This window comes from Amblyomma americanum, chromosome 11 (assembly GCF_052857255.1).
Source record: "Amblyomma americanum isolate KBUSLIRL-KWMA chromosome 11, ASM5285725v1, whole genome shotgun sequence".
NCBI classification, from domain to species: domain Eukaryota; kingdom Metazoa; phylum Arthropoda; class Arachnida; order Ixodida; family Ixodidae; genus Amblyomma; species Amblyomma americanum.
In genome coordinates, this window is record NC_135507.1 from 54,194,008 (window position 1) to 54,221,256 (window position 27,249).

At 48.0% G+C, this 27,249-nt stretch overlaps 1 protein-coding gene across 7 annotated transcripts in view; it reads right to left on the reverse strand.

Moving 5' to 3' along the window:
- Window positions 1-19,381, reverse strand: part of LOC144110758 (ATP-dependent RNA helicase vasa-like) — a 41,159-nt gene extending 21,778 nt beyond the window's left edge. For 2 of the 7 annotated variants that reach the window (XM_077643834.1, XM_077643830.1), the window contains exons 1-10: window positions 13,784-13,870; window positions 13,128-13,175; window positions 10,243-10,304; window positions 7,997-8,051; window positions 6,962-7,242; window positions 5,118-5,177; window positions 4,230-4,310; window positions 3,479-3,559; window positions 2,834-2,920; window positions 807-896 (exon numbers count right to left, since the gene is read on the reverse strand). In XM_077643834.1, coding sequence (XP_077499960.1) covers window positions 807-896; window positions 2,834-2,920; window positions 3,479-3,559; window positions 4,230-4,310; window positions 5,118-5,177; window positions 6,962-7,242; window positions 7,997-8,051; window positions 10,243-10,304; window positions 13,128-13,165 — 835 coding nt within the window. In that variant the 5' untranslated portion in view covers window positions 13,166-13,175; window positions 13,784-13,870. Of the gene's footprint in view, window positions 1-806; window positions 897-2,833; window positions 2,921-3,478; window positions 3,560-4,229; window positions 4,311-5,117; window positions 5,178-6,961; window positions 7,243-7,996; window positions 8,052-10,242; window positions 10,305-13,127; window positions 13,176-13,783; window positions 13,873-19,256 lie in introns of those variants that run through there. The other 5 variants (XM_077643831.1, XM_077643832.1, XM_077643836.1 and 2 more) reach the window with 5 other exon arrangements.
- Window positions 19,382-27,249: the final 7,868 nt, after the last annotated feature.

Genomic DNA, 27,249 nt, shown 5'->3' on the forward strand with positions numbered 1-27,249 from the left:
TTTACTGCACACTGAATTTTACTGGAGGAAACATGGCAACACAGTGGTAACACAAAGTGCCATTCTAAAAAACTTCCAACGCAGAAATTAAGAAATATGCTTGCAACGTTGCGTTCCACAGACTGTGCTGATATTACTCTCGATTGCATTCACAAACTGACCGGAGTCCAAAATTCACATAAAAAAATGACAAAAAGTTACTGAAGTGAAAAACATTCGCACACTTGCACTTCGAAATGGCTCACAAGCCCCAGGCGTGTAATGTGACAGGCTTTTTCCTCCCACATGACCCTTTTTCCACACCTGTGGCCTGTTTTCAGATGTACTATGGGGTGCAGACACCTTGCTCCTTTGCAGACTGCATTAACTGTTTTTGCTTGAATTTTGGTGAAACTGCAGTCCTACCCAGTTTTATTTTTTTTTGTATGCTACTGGTTTTCAGATAAATCAGTAAATTTATGAGATAATTAAAAACTTCAAGCTACATTTGGAAAAAAATGGCCGCCTAATTCAGCTGAGACTCCGCTCTCCTAATCACGGGCATTTTTGCCCTGAAGTCCTCCATGTCCCAGACAGCATCAGCCGATGTTATTGACAAGCTGCTGCTGTCAGCCAGAGTCACCTGACTCGCGTCATCATGAGGGATCTAAAGGTTCCTGTTTGCAAGACTTCGAAGAGCCATCAACGCAAGTCTTGGGGGGGGGGGGGGGGGGGGTTAATGAATGCCCTAGTCATGTTCAGCATTTGCTAAGGTGGATAAACATGAACCAGCTGAATCTGCTACACTAATGAAACAGTGTGCTCACCTCTACCGCCGCCACCTCCTCCACCTCCAGATGAGCCGGGATTGGGGCAATCTCTGCTCATGTGTCCCTCCTCTCCACACTTGAAGCAGCCTGCATATAGACCAATATTGGCCAGAGTGCTTTGGCACACAACAAAGAACAGTGCACATGCGCGACACAGTAGCAGTGCTCCTGTGAACAGTATACTGTATTTCAGATATTTGCACAAGCCAACATTTTAGGTGCACACACTAAACCTCATTGACGTGTTCCAAGTTCATACACTCAATGTTGAGAGCAGTAAAAATGTGCCGTAGGGTTCTACTATTTTTCTCACTGTTAATATTTTACTCTCAGTGGCTGCATCACAAAATAACAGCATAGATACACGACACAGTATACTGCATTTCACATGTTTGCACAAGCCAACATTTATTTATTTTTGGAGAAAAAAACCAAAGTCGACACAAGCTGAAACAATCACCACTGCTACAACAACAGGAAGAGTGGTAACCCAGTCGAGAGTAGTCAAAAATCTGGCACAATATGTCTGCAAGTGAAGGTACCCAACCTGCCAAAAAAAGAGGAATAAATAAAGACAAACTGCACGGATGCAAACAAGTGGGCTGAATATGGGGGCAAGACATGAACTGTGGATGCAACGGCAGTCACCAGCTATGATACCAAAGTGGAGAATAAATGCTTCGAACCAAGTTCTGAGAGGCCACCTCAATGATCTTCAACTGCAGATTGTTGCACTAAGGGCTGACAATGAGAAAGAGCGGCAAAGACCACTATAGAAGCTCTGACGAGAGAGAGAGATGCCCTAATGGCCGAAAACAGAGTCCTTGCAGAAAAACAGAAGGACTACAATGAGCTTCAGCAAGCAAAAAAAGGGCCACAAATGGGCTTCTACCGCACGAGGCGGATTTAACATTGTTGACGGCGGAACTTATCGCTGATCCATCAGAGCAACTGTGCAAATTCAAATTTCATAAAATTAGGCAGTCGGGAATTTTTTTTTCACCCAATCATCGAGCTAGTTCTGTATGAAGTGGATATGCATCCACCAGCCTAATGACTTTCAATGGTATACAGTTAAACCTCGATTTAGCGAAGTCAATAAAATCGGCAGTTTACTTAATACTGAAATTGCGCTACATAAAAATCAGAAGAATCAGCCAAAAACGCACTGCGGATAACTCGCAGGAAAGACCTTTGCTTGCCATTAAAGTGGTCCTTCTGCCCTTTCTTCAACAGCAACTGTTACGCACATACTGCTTACGCTGTGAGCTCATGAGCTGCCTCAGCACGTGTATCGCGCCGATCACCTCGTGTGTGACTGGGACGATGCACCCGCCTTGGGTTTTGATTTTGCGGTCATCCCCCGAACACACAGACACTACATGCTCCGTCGCTGCAACGTCGTGGCCGGCAGCTTCGTGGCAGGCAAAGCCATCTGCTCCCTGCCCCGCTCTTTCTCAATGTCAGCGAGAGCGAGAAGTCCTCCTTTCCTCCACCAATGAAATGAAATCAAGCCCATACTGCTCCTTGTGTGTTCCGCTGAAAGTGTTTTTGCAGATACGTGCATCAATAGAGTAAGAAGCGAGGCTGTCTGGTGTGAAGCGTGCGACAAGCTTCACAGTTGACGTGTGCCATCGGCACTTGCCTGCAAGCACAGATGAGATTGCAGGCAGCACGTCTCATTTGGCGCAGATTTGGGTGAGACGGCAAGAGCCGAGGGCTGGCCTAGCAGGCTGCAAAGGCTGTGATGATGCTCGTGCCAGTCTACCCCAGTCGGCGCGGCCAGCAGCACGTTCACCACTATGACTGTAGTCTTATTTGAGTCTGCCTATCCGCTCTTGTGAAAGGCGGGTGGCTCTCTCGCCCGCGATACATTTTGCTCTGGTTAGTTCCAGCAACCATGCCTCAAAATCTACTTCGTAATATTGAGGCTGAAAATACATGGTTTTCTATGGACGCAACGTTTTCAAAATGATTATTTCGTTACACTGAAGTTCGTTACACTGAGATTTAACCGTACTCACCTCTGCCGCCGCCACCTCCTCCACCTCCAGAGCCAGGATTGGGGCAATCTCTGCTCATGTGCCCTTCCTCACCACACTTGTAGCAGCCTGCAAAGAGACCAGCGTCAGTCCTCTGGGACCAAACCAAGGCAGCCTACAATGCAATGCCTGCAACCGACAAGATCCCACAGATCTTGGCACAGGAGGAGTGGTGTCTCGCTGCAGCTTCAACCACTATTAACAGTCCAGCTTTTCAAAACTGAACACTGCCTGCAGTCACGCAGCACCTTTATGTGGAACCCAGTTACACCGATCACGTGGCCAGATCACCAGTGGCCTAGGCCGCCTGTCTCCATAAGTTTATTTTCGAACATCAAACTCCTCAGTAAGCTGAGGCAGTAAAACAACATCCATGCCATTACTACTCAGATTTGCTGCAGCCAATTCCCAAAATTCTATACAGTAGAATGATAAAGCGCCTTCCTGGCTAGAGCGCATTGTGTACAATGAACAGAATTTCGGATGCTATGAACGTTGTCCCACAACACTGCAGATGATACTAACGTGAGAGCTGTGATTGCACCCTCGTGAACTAAGCACTACCCACACACCACTCACTGCCAGTGAGCCACCAAACAAACCACTAAACGAAGCCTGGGTTGTCACCTCTGCCTCTGCCTCCACCAGACGAGTCTGGGTTTGGACAATCTCTGCTCATGTGTCCTTCCCCTCCACACTTGAAGCAGCCTGCACACAGAACAAACAAAAACCCTTAACACAGGCACAACACTAGGACACACTGGTATAATAAACAGGTGCCATATATGCCACAAATATAAACCTCCATGCTTGAAAGACCGCTTTCTAAACATTCACTGATGTTACTGAACTTTTTTCAATGCTAGTGCCATTGAAATGACAAGTCACCTTAGTGAATTGCCCGATGCTGCCACACAGCTATACGGTAGTATCTCGATACGAACACTGTTGATACTAATTCATAGAATTTCCCGGCTGGAGTGCATTGTGCACAATGCGCGAATTCCAGATTTTCCGAACTCTCCCCTGCGCCACACCAGATTATACGAACGCGCGAGCCGCAATCGCACCCTCGAGCACTAAGCGCTGCCCTCACATCGCCGATGTCGTGATCGCATCGCCAGTGAACGGCGGTGTGCGGCTCTCACATCGACGAAATTGCAATAACTACCGTAAATTGATTATGTGAAGGTCGACAGCTGCATCGTACAGGCCGCAAGCAATTGAGATTCTGCTGTATTGATCAATATCCACCCAAGAAACGTTCTTATCGAGAAGCCACTTCCTCAGTACAAAAATCTGCTCCACCTGGGCAATTCCAACAAGCCCACAAGACTAGCATCAACTGACAGTGCAGTGAGATTAACCAATGACCCACCTCTTCCACGGCCACCTCCTCCAGAGTCCGAGTTTGGACAATCTCTGCTCATGTGTCCTTCCTGGTTGCATTTGAAGCAGGCTGCGTTCAAAGAAGAGAACAGTGAGGCATGGCCAGAATAACTCCCCACAGCCCACTCTTGCCAAGCCTCTACAATCAGTGCAAGCACCCTCGCACACAGCCCCACTAAACTGACCCAAGGGGAACAACGGCCACAGCAATCTGTGGAGGAAGGGCAGACAGACGGGTCACAAAGACCGCACAGCTCGGAAAGCTACTGAAAACAGGGTGCCAAGGATGTATGCACTCTTGGAATACTGGAATACAACTGGCTCCCCCCAACTGAACAAGCCGTCAGGGAAGGTCAACTAGCTCACACGACACAAAAATGTCTGCAAGTGAAGGAGGCTGCAGTTGGAGAGAACTGTTTGGCTTCTACCCACCTACCCAACCTGCCAAAGAGGAATCTGTACAGCACAATGGTAGTTTGTCTCTACAGGTAATCGCACTAGGCACTACCTTTCACTCCCATTCAGGGGCTTGGCACCGACTCAAAGGCTTGGCCCAGAGAGGCAGGGAGCAGGGCAGGAGGTGCACAGGCTGTGCAGTGCACAAGCAGGGCGTGCGCACACGCATAGGCAGGCACAGCTGCACAATAAGCAGCACCAGTACAAGCAGCGGGCTTGGGGCGACTGCGACGGTGCAACTACAGGGAGGGGGCAGGCACCACCAGGCATCAACACCACAACAATGGCATGTGCAACCCCTCCCCCAAACCAGCAGCACACAAGGTTTGCCTTTTCATTATTACAGGACAAGCTCAGCCCCCACACGGCAAGCAAGCACAACGAGAGGGGCAGAGAGCCCGGGTGGCGTTTACCGCTTCACCTCTTCCGCTTGGCCGGCGCCCTTCCGAACGGCCTCCTCGGTTGTCCCAGCCAGAGCGGCCTGTGGTCGCAGGTGCACATGTCGGGAAAAACATTCCTCCGCTGCCCCAACACAATCCACATAATCGCAAAGCAGGAATTCTATTCCAGTTCTGCATTTCCCACCGCTCCTCAATGGGAAGTGCAAAAACAGTATGGAAAGGATTTAAAACCAGACTTATTATCCTGGCCCAGCTTCAGGCAAACCACATCCAAAACTGATGTTAACGCTACTCTAAAATGCTCGCTTCGCAATCTGCAATCCCTCCAAATCTCTGGTCATTTGCACTAACGTCGCACACTGCACTACATCTGCAGTCAATATTCCTCACCTTGCCGGTGGCCCTCAATATGCACTCCATGTGCTCTATTCAGTTAAAAAAATTGGGCACTTTCTCTAAAATATCTATCCAAAAAGAAACGAGTATTCATAAAGAATAATTACAGGCTCCCGTATTACAAACACGGAGTTTTCCTTTCGTATGCAGATCAGCCAGTTTAAACTGATTCAGAGCTAGGCCTAACCAGCCCACAAGCAAACTGCCTATAATTTTGAAAATCACAGAAAGCCAAACGACACCAATGGGCAAGAGCTGTCTTAACAAACCTCAACTTTCCTTTGCCGAGTAAGCCTGGCGCCTAATTAGGAGACTTATCTCAAAGCAAGTCTCAAAACCAGTCTAGAGCCCTGCTCCTACTGGTTGGTAACACAGCAATCAATAGAAGCAAGGCTTTGCAACATTTTTTCACACTGCTCATCCCATAATTCAGCCCCAGCTGTGCATTACTGTACCCTTCACTCAAAAGTATGCAATAATTGCTCACAAGCAACTGCCTAGTTGGATTTTTGCAACAGTACATCCATCCACATATCTACATACTCCAGTCTACCTAGTCAGAAGTTTGGAGCTAGGTTCTCAAATGTACAGTATCTTCCACAAAATTGTCAGTCAAAATGAACACTGTTAACGATTCCAACTAACAGTTTCATATGACTACCACCCATCCATCACAGTTGTGTGATGGTTTGGTTCATGGGGCTATGAGGGACACTGTAGTGGAAGAATCCAGATAATTTCGACCACCTGGGGTTCTTTAACGTGCACTGACATCGCAGAGTACACTGGCCTCTAGCATTTCGCCTCTACTGAATGGTGACCGCCGCAGTAGAGATTGAACCCGCGCATTTCGGGTCAGCAGTCAAGCATGATAACCACTTAGCCACCGCAGGCAGCGCCAAGTCCCAACCAACTGAACTGGTCATTACAATCATTTCTGCCCTTTGAAGAGACCCTTAAATTTTTATGGACACATACTAGTGTGCACCAGATCTGTAGAGGTGGTCTTTGTAAGAATTTAAGTCAAATTTGGAAGTTCTGCATGGACCCTATAATATAATTTTTAAAAATCGCCGCTCACAGTAGCTTGCAGCCAATTAAGCAGACACACCTCACTGCACGTCCCCTTCCCCAATGAAGTCAGTGGGCAGACAGGACGAGCTTGAAGGCTGACTCTTCTGCCCTCTGACGTCGTTGGGGTAGGGAACACAAGGTGAGCTGTGTCGCCCTAATCTGTCGAGAGCTGCTATGAGCAGCCATTTTTAAAAATTATTTTTGAATTATAGGGTCCACACAAAGCCTTCAAATTTGACCCGAATACCAACAAAGACCACCTCTACAGATCTGTTGCACTAGAATGTGCCCATCGAAATCATTTTAAAAACAGTCACAGGTGTGAACTGAACCAGTGAGGCACTGCTTCTACTCCGGCACACAATGAGAGGAGGAAAAAAGCACAGACACTCACCACGACTGCCTCCACCACCGCCAGAACGGCCACCTCCACCACCACCATAGCTAGAGCCCCCGCCATAGCTGGAGCCTCCTCCGCCATAGCTGGTAGAAGAGGGCTCCTCATTCCAGCCAGAATCCTCCTCCTGCCACCCGTCTGTGGCGGCTGCTGCAGCGCTGGCCCCATTGTTGTTGTCGCCCGAACCATTGTTGTTCCAGGCCGGGTCTGCGGCACTTCCGTTGCTGTTGCCCCACGTGTCTGACGGAGCACTGTCCGTACAACTCCCCGCAGCCCAGCTGCGGGAAAACAGTTTGTCACGCACTAAAACCTTCAACCACGTGATACGGTAATAGGGGACGGTCCAAACTAGACCCTTGAAACACAGAGCCTCACTACGGCCAAGTACTAAAGGAGCAGCTGAAACTGAGCACTATAGTCATTGCACAGTTTCAAGGAAAGAGCTACACGTCATAGCTTTGGAAAACTACCAACAGTAAAAAAAAATGGTAGGGTCTTAACAGTTAAGCCGAGTAGACGTGAGAAAGCATGTGTTTAGCCTGATTGGCTCATGGTTTTGAGTGAGTCGTCGGCATGTCTGGTGACGGTATTACTCTGGTTAAGCTGAACTGGTCTGTTCACACCAAAGGTGGAACTTGAAGATGACAATGTGCCCGAGAGTGCTTCAGTTAAGCACGAGCATAGTGCTCTTATGCAGTGGCCAACAAACAAGGCTGATCTGTTCGCGCCGCCGCAGCTTTGAAGGCTTCAGTGATAGCTCTGCTTTTTGCAGCTTTGGTCGTGAAGTAGAGCTTTCGCTCTAATACCTGACCACTGCCTCAGATTTGTTTACAAAACACTTCAGACTATCGGAATGCCAGCAATGCAGTCTGCTTGGGCTAGTGCTCCGCCAAAGCCGTAAATTTCACTGCAGAATTGTGGCTCATCACAAGGTCGCACATGTCTTATGCCAAGGTTCTGACAGACATCCCACAGGGCTTGCACAGAAGCTAGGGATGGGGACAGCACAACTTAACAGGCAAGCACACTCACCCAGAGGAACCTGCAGTTGTGGCACTTGTGTTCCATCCGTTGTTTGAATCGTCACCTGAGCAGAAAGAGGGGAGGGAGAGAGATAAAGGCACAGGGCTGCAAAACACCTGCCAGAACTCGCATTCACCCAAACACCTGCACAACACCCATGCCATGTGGGCCGGCGATGCCCATGCCACATGGACAGCGACAACTGCACAACCATTTCCAAAGGCAGTCAGAGGTTGAAATTAAGTATGCAGCAGATGAGAACACCTCAATGCCATACGGAGAGTTAAAGATTAATAACCGGGGGTTAAACATTAATAGCATAGCACACTGGCATGCATACATCAGCCAAGAGTACATTTTGCAGTTGAAGCAGTCGAGAAAAATATTTACTAATATAAAAACACAAACAAGCCAAATGTCTACAGCGTCCTCGTGTGCATCTAAGGCGGCACACGGGCACTTCAAAAGCTCCATTCAATAGGAGATATGCAAAGTTTTGCAAGTTCGCTTTCCTGCAAGGCAATGTTGCCCAAGACGACTGAGTTTGATAAGAACAACTGTGTGCGCTGCAGGAGAGGTGCCGAAGGTATGGATGAAATGTAGGAAACGCAACCTCAATGGTAATTTTCAATGGAAACTTAAATGAAAGAATCAGACTAGCCCTTGCTTTGTTTCAGCTGGAAACGCAAGGTCGACGATCTTGTCTTGGGCAACACTTGCGTGGAAAAGAGCACTGGCACGTTCCAGTGGTGCTGCTGTCCCCAGAGCGTTTCGACAACTTTAGTTCAACCTTTGAAACATACAAGTGAACTCTGACAGAATACAGAAATATGCAACGAAGACCAAGTACAGCCACTAATGACAAAATCTTGAAGCCACGTAGTGTTCATCAAGGGAGGGCAAGAAGGCATCAAAGTTATGAAACATACTGAAAACAATTTTATTAGAAACAAACATGTTTTATGCAAGTTCTTGCCCACTTGTTTATGGTTCATAGGGGTTTATTGTCCCAAAGAGACTCTGGCAATGAGGGACACCGTAGTGAAGGACTCCGGAAATTTTGACCACCTGCGGTTCTTATAACATGCAATGACATCACACAGTATACGCCGTAGTGAAGGGCTCCAGAATTTTGACCACCTGCGGTTCTCATAACATGCAATAACATCGCACAGTATAGGGGCCTCTAGAAATTTGCCTCCACCGAAATTCTTGTGTTATGTTAAGAGAGTACTTTTACAGCATTTCACAGAGTTTGTCTTTACAAAAGGCAAAGGCTAATGTAATAAGGCAAAAAAATTGTGGTGTCCAACATCCTAAAAGAGACTCACTGGCTCTGAGGGACACTACAGTGGAAGGCATTTCTTTGCACCACCACTGCACAGCACACTGGTGCCTTGCATTTCGCCTCATCCTGAAGTTCCCCCTTCTGACAAGATAAACTTGACTTCCAATTTCTGAAGTGGCAGCTTCAAAATGCTATAAAAGGCAGGATGACAGTCTTACTCTAGTTGCGTTCCTTCCAATAAGTGGGCGCAGTTGGGAATGGACTGTGAGCGATGCCCCTACCCACAGCTCCCATGCCTTATGCCGCAATTTTCAAAATGAAGATTCTATACTGTGATACAACTGAAATATGCTGTGAAGCTCCATCCACATTCAGGATTCCTTAGTGAATAAAAATTCAACCACTGGAAGCTTTTTTTCATTGCCTAAACATGAAGATAATCATTAGACGGAATTATAACCTCGAGGATTGATACCTCAGACTTGTTTGAATACATTTGAACCTTAAAAAGCAGACTTTGCTCGCCATTACAATTATGGCCAGCAGAGTAACACAGAACACCACATACCCTGGCCAGTGTTCCCAGCTGCTGTTTTAACAAACTGTATCCTACTACAGTAAAAATTTGCTGCAACTCCTTCAAGCAAGTTCCTGCAGCAAAATTTTCTAAGAAAAAAAGATGTGCACAGCATATCGCAAAAGGGTGCAAAGACTTCTTTTGCATTCAACTAAATGCCAAACATCTTCCCTGATATTGACAGCAAAAGGATGCAGCCTCAAGTGAGCTGTGTGTGTGTGTGTGTGTGCGCGGGGGGGGAGCAGGAGGAACCACAATCAACTGATCCCCAACTACATCCACTTGGGGAACACGGCCCAAACTTATCCAGATAGAATTGCTATTTGACCAGCACACTAACACTGGGCAATAACACTGACTACACCTGTACAAATAACCGCTACAACTCACCAGGTTGCCTGGTAGACGTGCCAGGTGCAACTGCCGCCTTCATTCCGCGACCCCGGCCCGCACTGCAAGGTAAAGATGCACAAGACTTCAAGGACAACCCACCAAACACTATTCCACACCCACCCAATCAAGGCAAAATGCGGGTCCCTAACACTAACTCCTGTAACAAACAGATGTGCAACAGCACCAGATCTGAGGAACATGTCATGACTGCAGCAAAATTTTTGCCTTCTAGATAATTATGCAACTTCTGACAGGTCTTCATATCTAAATTGCATTCAGGTTTTCAGCAACACTAATTCCTGTCATAAGATACCACTATGTGAACAAATCAACACATTTTGACGTGATAGCACTGGTGTCTGCGTTGTGAGCGAAATATCACTGGCATTGCTCTGGCAGGTGGTCCCCAGGGAGCAACTTCGGAGGCAGGTGGCCCACCTAAGTCCCGCGACCTTGCAGCATCCCCACAATCTGCCCACTGTGCCAGGTGGCAGTTGATTGCTCGCTCGGGAAGTGCAACCTGGGCCACACAAAGCCCACCACTGGGAGCAGCTGCCATCACAGAGCACTGTTGCACCACTGCACCAAGAAGGTCACGAGGACTCCCGGGGATCTATGAACATGAAGTAGATGGTTTATGGCATTTAACGCCTTAAAGCAACTCAGGCTATGAGGGACGCCGTATAAAGGGCTCCGGGCCTCTAGAATTTCACCTCCAATGAAATTCGACCACTGCTGCCGGGATCAAACCCACGTCTTTCGGGACTCGGGACAGCGGCCGAGCGCCATAACCATTGAGCCACCGCGGCAGCCAACATGAAGTAGAGAATGACCTTCTGCATATATGAAAATTAACCCATTACACTATCACGTCATTCCATCAAGGAAGAGCTCACATGTCCCTTCCAAGTTATAGGCACTTCATGCTTGATAAACAAGCAACGTTGCCACATCAGCGCTACTGCAAAACATAGGCACAGGGTAAGGCCCACCTTCCCATGTATATTAGGACATGTTCCAGTGCACTTTTCTTAAAAACCACTATTCATAATGTTTAATCAGTGATTTGTGCTCTTTCTACTGAACCAAAACTATATCACTACAGGAAAACTTTCTCTCAATGACTATATTGAAGCTCACTTGTGTTTCTTTCCAACCAATTTACTCCACAGTCAGAGCGCCCACAGCGATCATACAACTCTTCTTAGTGCTTCTTTACCCGTCGAGCTTCCCAGTCTTGTTTGACGATGTGGCTTACTGCTCTTCTCAGCTGGTAGATGATGGAATGCTCTTCTCAGCCTCAGGCTAGCCTAAAGCCCTCTAAAATCTTCATTTTTGCTATGTTGCCACCGCTGAATGTTAAATTACACGTTCAGAACGAGCTTGTACTAATAAAAATATGAAACGGCAACGTCTCCCTATGCAGCGTTAGTACAGCGTCTACTGTTGAAATCCTTAGTGCACCAACTAGAGGCTTTCCCTTTTTAACAACTATCCTTTAGAGAGAAATATACTGCACAAGAAGATGTCCAATATTAGAAAAGATGCAGAAAAGAGTACTTGCAAGAAAGCATTAAGAAAAAAATGAATACTGTCCCCATTTTTTGCCCACCCTGAACCCTTAATTATGATTTGTTGCATTAGTATGCCCGCCTCGACAGTACTACCAAGGCTGCTCACAAATGGTTCCAGCCACTCACTGAACATTACACCCCAACAGTAAGCAAAGCCAAACAAGTGTGCACACATGGTGACACTGACCAAGATCTACAGGACCAAGGTGACAGTTAGGGCTAGTGGGTGCAACAGCGATGAGATAAGGCGCAAGTGAAACGACAGTGGTGCACTGACACTACAGCTGAGAGACTTCTTGAACATTACCACGCCTACATGGTTACATTAAAAGAGCCCACATCTCTTGCCAAATCCACTGCAAGCATGGTTCGCACTTCTATCCAGGTACGTTCAGTACCTGCTTTAAAATTTCGCTTTCTTTCCACCCCAAAAAACACTCAAGCACTAGAAAAGTGTTCACTTCTGTACTCTCGTCATGTAGTGCCTATTTTTAGAACGCCTGGAGCAATTCACCCTATGAGAACTGCAAATCTTAAATGCTAATGAGATGGCAAGCACAGGTGCCAATTTTCTTTCTGGCCCTACTTTCCTCAGCTAGTCTACACTTTTAAGTCATTAGCCACTTGTCGGCAGTAAGCCCGTCGGTGTTCGACCGTAACATGCTTCGAACGCAGCAATTATTGCACCGTGCCTTACTCCCGCGTCGCCATGCACGGAGTTTGCCCCTCCGACCAACAATGACAGCGTATCATGTTTTACATGGGCTAAGCACGACCACGCGGCATTTACAGATTACAAGTCATGCTACCAGTCATGCTGGCTTGTCACGTCATCTTTGCAGCACTTTTTAAGACAGCGACACAGACACGTCAACAGGAATGATTCGAAGCAAATTTGTCCCACGTGCAGACGAGAGATCGCCCGCCTAGCGGCAAGCCCGTCAGGCAGGCGCGAAATTCGCAATTTACGCCAGAACTGCAACTGCCACAGGCGGTGGGCAAACGAGGCAACCCTACACCCCTTCCCGGCGCCGCCATTTCCTGTCTGTGCGCCAATTCCGAAAGTAAATGCGCGCATTGATAAAACTGGCGCGGCAAAAACAGCAAAGCGCTTTTTAGACAAACGCGACACCTATCTACCCTACCCAGAAAAAAAAGCTCGTAGTGCAAGGTCCGCGGTGCAACTAGGGCTTCGTGGCGGCTGCCACGATGAGCGGGTTAAAGTGTTCGTGTAGCCGCCACGAATAAGTCTTCCTGGCTCGGGAAGGAAGGCTTCCGCGCAAAACGAAGGAAAATGACACAACTCACCCGAAACCGCCGGCAGTGAACCCGGTCACTTCTGCCATCTCAAGCCCCCTGCAAAAACACACAATGTCGCACTCAGAAGCGGCGGCGGCGGCGTTTCTCTCAGACGCCTTTTGACGGATATCACAAACAAGTGCTCGCCACAACAAAGAACATTTGCACTTCGCGTCACCACAATGCCGGCAACTGAAAAACTAAATGAACGGAGGCGCGCCACACGCAGATACAAGAACTGAACGCGTAATGTCATTCATTCAAAGGCAAAAGGAAGGCCAGGCAAAATTGAAATTTAACGCAAAGCCCGACAATGGAACCACGTGTTGCGGTTTGACAAGTGAGAGCAAACAGCGCGCATTTTCCACACCGCTGTCTTCAGAATGCAACGCTCGAGCTCTGCTCTGTGCCGCGAAATATATGCCCCATTATTTACGCTTACGAAGCAGCGCTGGTCATTCTTTATCCGCAGGGGGCCCCAATAGCGAAAGTGCAGGCAGTCATAGACTCCGGAGGCCTAGCGTTTGTTCAACGGACTGCGCGCGTTCAGCCAGCAAACACGCGCAAAGGCTCCGGCGGACGGAGCGAAAACAACGGAGCGAGATGCAGTTCTAGGCATGTCAAAAATAACCAAGACGCGACCGAAACGCACGACACCGACTCACCTCGACGATCAGCCTCCGTGTTCTATGTAGTACCAGAGTGCGAGTGGCGCGAGCGCACTTGCCCGCACTAGCCGCACTCTGTCACGTGGGCACCATAGAGAGCGCGCCAGTCGCTGCTCTTTAGGTTTTTTTTTTTTTCAGCCAGGAGGGCGCTAGCTACCACACCTAGTGGTAGCTAGTTGGATTAAAGTTATGACTTGCCATGACTAAACCACTAAACTGAAGAATTATGTTTTTTTTTTATTTCTCTGCACGCAGTTTGTCTTTTTCGTGGCACAAATAATTCCCCTCAGTAATAAAATTCATCAATATGGCTCACAGGTCAATATACGCTTTTTCCTTTCACAAACTTTGCCGGATTCTTGCAGATCGTGCTTTCAATCGCAGTATTTAGCGGATTTAACGAGAATACGGCGGTGGCGCTAATCGAAAAAGAAAGCGCAAGGAAAACGCGCCTGCGCATAATTATGTAGTGACTCATCTCGCAGTGGTGCAGTCAATCGCAGTATTTAGCGGATTTAACGAGAATACGGCGGTGGCGCTAATCGAAAAAGAAAGCGCAAGGAAAACGCGGCTGCGCATAATTATGTAGTGACTCATCTCGCAGTGGCGCAGTGTTTGTTTTTTTTTTTTTTTTTTCCCCGCAGACGGCATTCTTCGCGCAGTCCCAAAAGGTCTGACGGGACGCGTTCGTACTGCACGTTACACCGCCTGAGCGGCTTGGCGGCTTGATAGCGTTGGCATCTTGTTGCGAAAGCTAGCTCTCGCAACAAGCTAGCTCTCGCAACAGTTTCTAGAATGAGAAGGGTTTGTCGCTGTCTTGGCGGTTACGGTTTGCCTAGCACGCTGCCGCTGCACATGCCGAAAAATGATTTAAATAACCCTGATTGTGGCTTTTCACTTTGCATAAGGCGGGTAAATGGAGCTGGCAGCATACGGGAATATAAATCAATAAATAAAAAATTCTAATCGCGCTGTTACGTTTTTGTTTATGTTATTTTACGTATAAATAATGACGGCACCTATATAGTTACAACTCGACCTTTCAGTCCGAGTGCAACACTGCACGGCCTTTGTGTTTTCGAGACTCTCCACTTTCTCGTGACATTCCGAGGCTGCAGCCGGTTGGACGGCCTCGAAAACCTATTAAGATTCGGCTCGTCTCTTGTTAATTCCACTGGAACCGGTGCTGCAAATCTCCACCGTGTTAAGTCGCCCGCGTGCATGCCACACGTACGCGTATACAGCGCATTCGCCGTTCCCTGCAGTGTGCATTGTTCCGAACGAGGGCCCATTAAACGAGCACACAAATAGCACAATTAATAGCGCGATAAGCAAAGAGGCGGCGATTACGCTGAACATATCGGATGCTATCAAGTAGTACAAAGCTTTGAAGCGCCATGCCAGTGAGGGGGGGGGGGGGGGGGGGTGAAGACGTTTTGCGCCACGGCGGTTTTTTTTTCCTTTTTTTTCTTCCCCGTAGCAAAGATATGCAGCCGTACTCTCCTCGCCAAAGGGAGGCACTCGGCGTTTTTTTTCCCCCTTTTTTTCTTCCCGGTAACAAAGATATGCAACCGTACTCTCCTCGCCAAAGGGAGGCACACTGAAAGAGCTTATCTTCCTGCGATAACATTCGAACATCTAGGGCCCGTCAACGCCAACAAGCAGGCATTTTTTGTTTGGTGGAGGAAATGGAGTGGGGGGAAAATGCTCCCTGCCTTATGGTACTCAATAATTTAAAAAAAAAAACAACATTGGAGCGCCGGTCCAGTATGCTAAGAAACGCGTGCGAAGAAACGGAAAAATCAGGACGCTTTAATTACATGGCTTGGACGAGTCGAAGCTACACCGCTTTTCCTGAGGCCGATGCCATATGTAAACGGCTCAATCCGCTAGAGGGGGAGAACAATTATGTCTATCGGGTTATTGTCCTGAGCATGCGCAATAGGGTGTCCGTATTCTAAAACTCTAATGTCCGTTCTTATTAGGGCGCCGGTTCAATACCGCCCGATGTCAGCGAACTTTGAAGAGCCCCGGGTTAAGGTGGTTACCCTACCCGGGGGAATGAAAGCAATTCCGAGCCCTCCACTACAGAGCCTCTCTCCCTTCTCTCGATCCCTATCCCCAGGTTAAGAATTCCGAGCCCTCCATTCCATCCCTTTCCACACGGCGTGGTTGAGAGGAGCTGTCTGTCGAGTGACAGTCACGGGGAGGGGTCGCCGACCCAAAAGTTCTCCAGGGATGATCGCAAGGGTCCTTGACAAAGTGCGGTAGCGCTGCTGGCTCAACAGGCGCGTCGAATCTTCTGCTCGTTCAAATACGCCCGCTCCAATCCTTCCCCCACGCTACACGGGAGAGGTGTCCACCGAGAAGCGGGTTTTTCAATCTAGCCTTTCCTCAAAACAATTTTCCTCGTGGTGGTGCGCGGGCTAGCGTCCCTAATAATCTGTTCTTTTTGGGAAAAGGAAATGGCGCAGTATCTGCCTCATATATCGCTGGGCACCTGAACCGCGCCGTAAGGGAAGGGATAAAGGAGGGAGTGAAAGAAAGGAAGAAAGAGGTGCCGTAGTGGAGGGCTCCGGAATAATTTCGACCACCTGGGGACCTTTAACGTGCACTGACACCGCACAGGAGACGCGGGAAACTGTGGTAACAAAAAATGTCGTTTTTGGGGAAAGGAAGTGGCCCAGTTAATCGTATCACTTCTCGGTGGACACCTCACTGGCAGCATCAGGGGAGGGAGGAAGGTGGGTGTGAAAGATTTTAGAAAAACAGGTGCCGTAGTTGAGTATCTGCCTCATATATCGCTGGGCACCTGAACCGCGCCGTAAGGGAAGGGATAAAGGAGGGAGTGAAAGAAAGGAAGAAAGAGGTGCCGTAGTGGAGGGCTCCGGAATAATTTCGACCACCTGGGGACCTTTAACGTGCACTGACACCGCACAGGAGACGCGGGAAACTGTGGTAACAAAAAATGTCGTTTTTGGGGAAAGGAAGTGGCCCAGTTAATCGTATCACTTCTCGGTGGACACCTCACTGGCAGCATCAGGGGAGGGAGGAAGGTGGGTGTGAAAGATTTTAGAAAAACAGGTGCCGTAGTTGAGTATCTGCCTCATATATCGCTGGGCACCTGAACCGCGCCGTAAGGGAAGGGATAAAGGAGGGAGTGAAAGAAAGGAAGAAAGAGGTGCCGTAGTGGAGGGCTCCGGAATAATTTCGACCACCTGGGGACCTTTAACGTGCACTGACATCGATCGCACAGGAGACGCGGGAAAGTGTGGTAACAAAAAATGTCGTTTTTGGGGAAAGGAAGTGGCGCAGTTAATAGTCTCACTTCTCGGTGGACACCTCACTGGCAGCATCAGGGGAGGGAGGAAGGTGGGTGTGAAAGATTTTAGAAAAACAGGTGCCGTAGTTGAGGGCTCCAGAATAATTTGGACCGCCTGGGGATCATTAACGGGCACTGACATCGCACAGCACACCTCCTTTGAAATGCGGTCGGGTTCGAACGAGTTCGGTTACTCCGGCTCCGTAGCCGAGCGCTCTAACCACTGAGCCAACGCGGCGGGTTGTGGTAACAAACGGGAGATGACCACGAGGGAGAGAGCAAGAAAGGACACGAAAAAGTGAGGCCACATCTCCCGGCGTTCCTCGTCCTGTCAAAAATGCAGCTCAGCGCTGCACCCGGCGCACCGCGCGGGTGCAAGCCAGCGGCTCCACAAACTCGTGAACGCCAAACATCGAAGTCTCAGCACGGCTTGTTCCAAACTATAGTGAACTAAATATATTCTAGTTCACTGTATTCCAAACATTCGAAAGCGTCTCATAAATAGCGAGTGATGCAGACGGCGCTCTGTACGAGCGGAGAAACTTGCTTAGCGCATGGCAAGCGGTGCCACGTATGTATCGCGACCAGCTTCGATAGCGTCTCAGAAATAGCGAGTGATGCAGACGGCGTTCTGTACGAGCGGAGAAACTTGCTTAGCGCATGGCAAGCGGTGCCACGTATGTATCGCGACCAGCTTCGATAGCGTCTCAGAAATAGCGAGTGATGCAGACGGCGTTCTGTACGAGCGGAGAAACTTGCTTAACGCATGGCAAGCGGTGCCACGTATGTATCGCGACCAGCTTCGATAGCGTCTCAGAAATAGCGAGTGATGCAGACGGCGTTCTGTACGAGCGGAGAAACTGGCTTAGCGAATGGCAAGCGGTGCCACGTATGTATCGCGACCAGCTTCCAACCGTAACTTTGATTACGTAAGCTGAAGTAGAACGAATATCGAAGAAGACAACGCCTGCAAGACCGCGGTTCATGCCTGGCCTACCAGGCTGTGCCACAGGGGCAGGTGGTGGTGCCATCAATGTACCACTACCGGCCTTAGCTAACCTTGACTAGGCCTATGTAAGCTTACGTGGCACTAAGATCGATAACCCTAACGAAACATGTGTAGACTTGGGTAGAACAAAAATTTAAATACTCACAGCGCTCAAGACAGGATTACGGCACCTAGCCTGCTGAGCTGTGTCACAGTGAGGCACAAGCTGTAATTACTCAACCACCACCGGCATCTACAAACCCTGACCTAGCCTACCATGCAGGCTGAGGAAGAAAGATCGATCATGACACGGGGCTCAAAACAAGTCCACGGTGCATGCCTGGCCTGCCAGGCTGTACCACAGAGGCAGGTGGGGGTGCCATCTACCACTACAAGCTATTGCTAATCCTAACTAGGCCTATGTAAGCTTACGTGGCACTAAGATCAATAACCCTAAAGAAGAATGTGTAGGCTTGGGTAGCAACAAAAATCGAACAAATCACAGAGCTCAAGACAAAGGCTACGGCGCCTGGCATGCGCCACAATGAGGTGCGAGGTGCAACCACCCACCACCGTCATCTACTAGCCCTCACTAAGCCTATCATGCAGGCTGAGCAAAAAGATCGAACAAGACACGGCGCTCAAAACCAAAGTCCTACATCACGTTGCTTGCCGGGCTTCACCGCTGCGGTCAGGGGTTGACGCAGTGTTTTGCGCCTCTCCTCCACTACCCAGGGTGGTTCATCAGCAGTCCCAAAAGATGCACAGAGGCGCAGCCCTTTGCAAGGGACTCGTGCGACAAAAAGAAAATAGAAACCTAGAAGATCTCGCAAATCGTAGCAGACGTATGGTCTGCTCAGACAACGCGTTCGAATGAGGCCTAGAATCAGGCGATGCTAGCAGAGCCGCCTATATAGCACTGCCACGTAAGCACTCCGGCGACGCGTTCGAATATATCGCCACCAGCTGCTGATCTAAATCCGCTGTCCTGCTGCCGCCGCGAGATACTGCGTCCAGCTTGAGACGCATACGAACGAAGCGTTCGAACTCCGCCTGGCTCTCACCATTCGCTGCAGCCGATTCGCCCGGTTCCGCTGACGTTCGCCTTCGGAAAAACGGCAAAGCGGGAAAGTAAATAAAAAACAAGTCACGCAACTTGCCTTCGGAGGGGGGCCCGTTCTCCTAGGACTCAAGACGCTGCTGCTGGAGCCCTGATCCCAGCGGCGACGAAAGCCGACCAACGCCGCGGCCGGGAAGCACACAGTACTGAATCACGAATGGGGCACGTCGACTCGCGATGGTCGCCAGAGTGGTACACGTGGCTCAAGAAGGGACCAACGGCAGACTGGTATACGTGGCTCAAGAAGGAACCAGCCACGGTGCGCACGAGCTCTTGGTGCGCGCGAGCACCCGCTGCTACCATGGCGCCGCCGGCACTGGTCGCTGAGTGAAAAAAAATACGAACGCAAAAGCACCGCCCGCTTGGGGAGTGCCGATGAAATAGCGTTTGGTCCCGAAATAAATTTGTTTCTTACAAGAAGGTAGCTGACGTGTTTTGTTCTGTTTCCATGGGTCCAACAATTAAGAGCTTCGCGCCGTGAGCGTCGAGGAGGCGTGCGTCAGCTCGCCACGTGCAGCGTGACTCATGTAAAACCCGACAGTGGGAGGTAACGATTAAATTCACGCACAATCATCTTAATTGATAAGCCGGTTGCGATTCACTTGGATTAGACATTCCCTGTTTGGACCTGCACCAAACCCTGGCCAATCCCCCGCCGTGGGTATGTGCCATCATCTTCTCAGGCAACAACAACAACAACAACAACGATGGCACTCATGCGGTGCAGGATTCCCCGTTTAAATATGTATTTATGTAGATGCGGGTTCAGTCCGACAAACCTCTGTGCGGCTTGTGGCGAAGTAGAGACATTCATCTTAATTGATAAGCCGGTTGCGATTCACTTGGATTAGACATTCCCTGTTTGGACCTGCACCAAACCCTGGCCAATCCCCCGCCGTGGGTATGTGCCATCATCTTCTCAGGCAACAACAACAACAACAACAACGATGGCACTCATGCGGTGCAGGATTCCCCGTTTAAATATGTATTTATGTAGATGCGGGTTCAGTCCGACAAACCTCTGTGCGGCTTGTGGCGAAGTAGAGACATTGGAGCATTTCTTACTCTCTTGCCGGAGGTTTGCACATCAGAGGTGAACACATCTAGAAATTCCGATTACAAAATTGGGTCTCACCTTGTCGGTTCCTCTCCTCCCCTCTTACGACGCGAGCGCCAGGGGTTTTGCACTGCATCAAGTTTATGAATACCTCCACAATTATATAACAGCTACCGGCAGATTCCCTTGCTAAATGTTTCCAAAAAATTTCCGCATTCAAAAAAGCTTTGGGTATTTTCATATCTTACATTTTCAATTCTCCAATATTCTCTCATCAAGTTTATGAATACCTCCACAATTATATAACAGCTACCGGCAGATTCCCTTGCTAAATGTTTTTAAAAAATTTCCGCATTCAAAAAAGCTTTTGGATATTTTCATATCTTACATTTTCAATTCTCCAATATTCTCTCATCAAGTTTATGAATACCTCCACAATTATATAACAGCTACCGGCAGATTCCCTTGATAAATGTTTCCAAAAAATTTCCGCATTCAAAAAAGCTTTTGGATATTTTCATATCTTACATTTTCAATTCTCCAATATTCTCTCATCAAGTTTATGAATACCTCCACAATTATATAACAGCTACCGGCAGATTCCCTTGCTAAATGTTTCCAAAAAATTTCCGCATTCAAAAAAGCTTTTGGGTATTTTCATATCTTACATTTTCAATTCTCCAATATTCTCTCATCAAGTTTATGAATACCTCCACAATTATATAACAGCTACCGGCAGATTCCCTTGCTAAATGTTTCCAAAAAATTTCCGCATTCAAAAAAGCTTTGGGTATTTTCATATCTTACATTTTCAATTCTCCAATATTCTCTCATCAAGTTTATGAATACCTCCACAATTATATAACAGCTACCGGCAGATTCCCTTGCTAAATGTTTTTAAAAAATTTCCGCATTCAAAAAAGCTTTTGGATATTTTCATATCTTACATTTTCAATTCTCCAATGTTCTCTCATCAAGTTTATGAATACCTCCACAATTATATAACAGCTACCGGCAGATTCCCTTGCTAAATGTTTCCAAAAAATTTCCGCATTCAAAAAAGCTTTTGGATATTTTCATATCTTACATTTTCAATTCTCCAATATTCTCTCATCAAGTTTATGAATACCTCCACAATTATATAACAGCTACCGGCAGATTCCCTTGCTAAATGTTTCCAAAAAATTTCCGCATTCAAAAAAGCTTTTGGGTATTTTCATATCTTACATTTTCAATTCTCCAATATTCTCTCCCGATATTTTGTTCCTTCTTTTTATTTTAAACTAATCTGAAATTTCACCCAAGGTTCTTTAAATAGCTTGACGCCAGCTTTTCCTATTTATGGGCTATCCCCTCGGAACCCTGGCCAATCCCCCGTCGTGGGTACGTGACATGTCTCAAAGGCAACAACAATGTGCACTGGCTGCTCCTTATTCGGGCATCCACGGCGAGGACTGTCGCGCTCGAGAAAATAATAATAATAATAATTGGTTTTTGTGGAAAGGAAATGGCGCAGTATCTGTCTCAGTTTTTGGAAAATCCTCTCGCTCAATTAGGACTGCCGTTTACTCTTCCCGTCCTCCTCTCCTTCGGTGCAACCGTCAAAGGGCGTGCCATTTGGCAGGTGTGTCAGCTTCTTCACAAGTATATCATTGAAACCGGGAGATTTTTGTGTTAACTTATCGATGCCTTTTCTTCCCTCTCAAAATTATTTTCTTTCTCATTAATTCTCAAAATTTAGTTATTCTACTCGCACCGCTTTGGTTCCTTGACTTCCATTCCGATTTCCTCAAGCTCTCTCAAAATTCGTGATTTACTTGTTCGCTCACAATCCTCTCAATTTATGAGCCGCTTGAGATAAACCTGGATGAGATTTTCCCTGTTTGGATCTGCACCAAACCCTAGCCAATCCCCCACCGTGGGTATGTGCCATCGTATTTGAGGCAACAACAACAACAACTGCCCTCCGCTGCCGGGAATCGCGCTCGAGAAAATCATAATAATAATTGGTTTTGGGGGAAAGGAAATGGCGCAGTATCTGTCTCATATCGTTGGACACCTGAACCGCGCGGTAAGGGAAGGGATAAAGGAGGGAGTGAAATAAGAAAGGAAGAGAGAGGTGCCGTAGTGGAGGGAGAGCACGCCATCTCGAGCTGGGAGCCACAGATCTGTTTGTACCGCTGTTCTAAATTTCCTGATAGAATCTCACCGACTGCCTTGCTAAGCGTTCCAAACTTTTCTTTTCTATCCATTATTACATTTTGACTTAATCATTATTATTTAATCCCTCCCTTTATTATTATGCTTATAATTTTGAAATCAAAACTCTCATCCCTTTTCTGTTCATGAGGTAGAATTCACCGGTGTTGCGCTCCCACGTGCTTTTCCCTTTTGCTAACTGCGTTCAGGTGAATAGCCACCCGATTCTTGGCCGATTCCCCAGTGTGGGTATGTGCCATCTTTTGATAGGCTAACAACAGCAACAGCAGGACTGGGAGGTCCTGCTCATGTCTGCAGACCCGACATCACAGCTTGCTGCGGTGACTCGGGCTGCCGACGTCATGTCCCGACATGACCTACTTGATGCAGTGCGGGACCCAGCTGGGCCTAAAACTCACTTGCTCAATAAAGTTTTTCTGTCTGTCTGTCTGTCTGTCTGTCTGCACTGACATCGCACAGCACACTGGCGCCTTTAGCGTTAATTTTGCCTCCATAAAAGCGCAACCGCCGCGGTCGGGTTCGAACCCGGGAACTCCGGATCAGTAGCCGAGCGCCCTAACCACTGAGCCTCCGCGGCGGGTACTCGAGAAAAGGCAAAAGAAGAAATTGGGAGTCTCAGCATAAGTTATGATGGCGCCGCGCCGCAGATTAGGAAAGCCATAAACTAAGGGAGCGTTCACAATGGCGGGAGAAAGTGCCCGCGGAAGGGAGTGTCGAAGGGAGAGAGGCGCTCGTTTGCTGTGACCCCCGAGAAGACCAAGGGACGTGGGTTCGACTTGCGGTTCGCGGAAGAGAATGCGGCTGGGTACTGTGCGGTGTGTGTATGTGTGTACGCCGAGTACTTTGTTGAGAGGAGCGATGGGTCAGAAGGGTGCACGCGTTTTTTGTTGTTTCTTTAGTGATTTTAGCGGTTGAGTGGCTGGCGACGAATGAGGCCTTGACTTTTTTTCTTTTTTGCAGGTGCCGACACGAGTTCTTTGCTTTGGTCTCTTGCCTACGTCTGACACACGGATTGAGACGTTGGAAAAGTTTTCGGAGCCTTGTGCCGGTACGACAGCTTGTTTACGTACTACGCTGCTTCGATGGCGGTATTTAATACGGGATAGAGGGAATGGTGTCACTTGTGTTTTGAAGTCAGTGGTCTTTCCTCTTATTTTTTCTTAATATTTATTTCAGCGGTTCAGACACGCGGGCAAAGAGCGCACCAAGCTGCGTTCGCATACATGGGGCTGCGCAAAGGCGTCATGAGTCCGCAATGCTTGAATTTTCGTCACTTCCGGGAAGTTATCGCTCATTTGGATCCTCATCATCCCTATACCCCCCCCCCCCCCCCTTACGAAAAATTTTATTTCATCATAGGCAGCCAACCGCGAAATGAAAAGGCCCCACCTTTGGGGCAGCAATTAACCCTCCGCAATCGTGCGGGGGGGTTGGGCGGGGCTTTAGAAAATGGGGCAGAAGCGGCGGGCCATTTGACCCGGTCCTCCTGATGCTGGATGCTTCCATGCACCACCTGCAAAGGCGCTCTCCAACAATAGACCCACAAATCCGACGATGTTCATTCACTGATTGAAAGTCCTTTTATTCTGAGCAGGAAGGCAAGTGGGTAGCACGCTACAGACACGTGATCCGGAGGACTTTCTTCAGTGCCGCTACACCGCCTTTATCACTTCGGCTACCATATATGCGGCAAATTAATAGGAGCTGTGTGTCAATCCGTGCGCAGTGCGGCACAGTAATCTATGTTCTGGAGTGACTGTATGGCCATATCTAAGCTCATTACATGCGTGAAGCCTGAGCGAACAACGCCCACGATGCGCAGCGAATGCGCAGGATCTTGACTTGCGAACTCGCAAGTGTTGAGATCAGACAAAGGCGCCGGGGTAAGGCAGTACGCACCTCTGAAGCCGAAGCTCCCGACAGGCGTACGTACCACGATGGCGTCACGCGGTCGTTTGAGCCTCATTTCAACGCCATACCACACTATATTATTCGTGACGCCTTCCGTCTGCTGAAACGATCCTGCGAATTTTAGTTGAACGCCTGTCCGCTGCATTCATCACAAACCACTCAGCGAAACCAAACAATCCAAGCGAATACGGTTGCCTTCGCAAAAACCTTCAGAGCGAGCTTCGGTGAGTAAACAGCAAAGAACAAGGAGACCTCCCCCCTCCCCAACACTTGACGTTTTTGAGCTGCCCGGCTGTTTCTTCGCTCGTTGGAATCGGCGCAGGTGCAGCTGCTGTTTGCTTTTCGCACCCCTCCGCTCCCTTTCCGGCCTTCCCCAAATCCCCCCCTTTTCTTTGCTATCGGCGCCGACAGAGATATGGCCTTGGAGCGGCTGTGTGCAGGAGCACGTTTGGCAGCGTCCCCGACCGAAGCCGTGATCTCTCCCCTTTTCCAGGACGTCTGTTCCGTCGAGGGGGCCGTCGGCCTCTCTTTTTCATCCATGCCCGGGGCGACGGGCCGATAGAAAGGGAGATGCACCTCTGGGGAGGGCGGCTGCCTCCTTGATCTTTGCAGAGGGTGAGGCAATGTGTGGGCTCACTGGCGGAAAGGGTCCCGGCAAAGGCTATGCTTTGTTCTTGTTTATTTTTTCCTCTAATGGGAAACGGATGCTTGTGGATATCTCTCTCCTCCTTTCGTTGACGACGCAGTGATTAGAGCTTGGGGAGTCTTGTTGAGCCGCCAAACACATATTGCGCGCCAGACCCAGTCCGTGTAGTACAAGAAATGCTTTTGCAAGCGTCTTTGAGCGTGTAAAAATGCGGCTTCTCAAGTTGTCTGATTAGTATCTTCTGCTTGAGCTGTCGTGGACGTTTGGTTGTAAAGCGGGGAAAAAATGACGTGAAATCGAATATGTGAAATATGTCTTGACGAAACGTCGGCGAATAATCTGCTAACGAGCGTGCTTCACGAAGACGTCTTCACGAAGCGTGCTAGGAAGTGCCTTGTATGTGTCTTCAACAACTTGCTCATTTTATTCAGAGGAGGCTCGCACTATGACGTATACAGGATAAATTTCGGAGACATGTACGGTCCTTCAGTTTCGGGTATTATTTTATTCAAGATTTGGGGCGAGAAAAACTGGTTTTATTTTCAGAGTTGATAGTCGGGAGAAATTGGGCTTTTTCCGAATTTACTGGAGGAATCGTTTTTTTTTTCAGGTTATATCTTCGTAAGGAAAAAACAAAATAAAGAGCACATATTCATTTCAGAAAGTATAGCGTTTTAATAAAACAGTGAGCACGCATTTTGTGAAGCTTTCCAAATAAGTTTTCGTTTATCCTTCACGGATTTTTGCGTGCACGTCCATTGTCATCTGCATTAGTAGTTTTCCTGTCTTGCATGCAGCAACAGCAAACGTCATCCGTGGTATGAAATTTTTGCTGGAAAAGCAAAGCACTCCCTTTGCATACCAAGCAATTCTGGTGAAACGCATTTTTGAACGGGAAATCGTTTATCAACAACAGTTTTTTCATATAATGTAAGATTTCGCTATAGCAGTCAATATACCCGCAGATCATTCGACGGCAGTCTTGTATTTTTCTTTTTTCTATTCACGTTTTTGCTGACGTCAAAACGTTCCCCATTGGTTTTCGAAGGCAGTCTCAACTGTTCCATGCGATCGATGGAAGCACTTTAAAAGGAAGATTTTGCTACATATAATAATAATGGACCATTACCTTCAATATTTCCATAACAGTGTCTTACAATTTTCCAAATTTCAAAATTTTTGCCGAGAAAGCTGGACATGATTTTCCTTTTAATCCTGGATTTAGCCGTGTTATACAGCTCCAACGTCGTCTTATCCAACATTTTTCTTTTGCCAGTGAGTATTTCTGAGGATCGTACTTTTCGTTTCAATTAAAGTTGTCTTACTATCGCATTCTTCCCTTTGAAATTTATATTTATGAGCAAGCCATCTATAGTTCTTCGCCTCAATGTAGTGTCGATACTGCATCGGTATAAGTACCAGAAAATTTTGGCCTCCCATCGTTTCTTATTCATATGCCTCAACCATCATCCATACTACATCTTACTTTTTGCCTCAGGCGCTTAGCGGGCAATGACAGCAACCCCCCCCCCCCCCCCCCCCCCCGCCGCACTGACGGCCGCGTACACCAAGTTAATGTTAGTAATGTAAAAACATGTGTTTCTATCCAAAAGCAATATTTTAGAAGCGTTCATTTGCCATATAATCTAATAATAATAATAATTGGTTTTGGGGGGAAAGGAAATGGCGCAGTATCTGTCTCATGTATCGTTGCACACCCGAACCGCGCCGTAAGGCAAGGGATAAAGGAGGGAGTGAAAGAAGAAAGGAAGAATGAGGTGCCGTAGTGGAAGGCTCCCACACACTTTTGTTAACAAACCAGTTTTAAAACGGAAACCAACGAGATAGCATCGTTTCTGTGAAGCTCCTTAGCGCGCGGCTCCGCCGCCCGAAAGTCTCCGGAGAGGAATGGGAGGCGGCCTGCATGCTTGCTCGAACCCAAAAGACCTTGGTAAAGAGGGCTAAGCTGGCGGCTTCGACTAATGGGGTCCCGGAATAATGACTCCACCCATTGCGGGGCTCTTTAGAGAGCCTCGCCTCTTTTTTGACTCAATAAAAGCTTTTCATCACCAACCACCCGGGCAGTCCTGGTAGGAATTAGAGCTGCTCAGCCGTTTCCGTGCAACAGTTCTCAACACAGAACGGAAGCAGTTGCAACACAAGTTAAAAGCACTCTACTGAAATCATAATTTGTGTCGC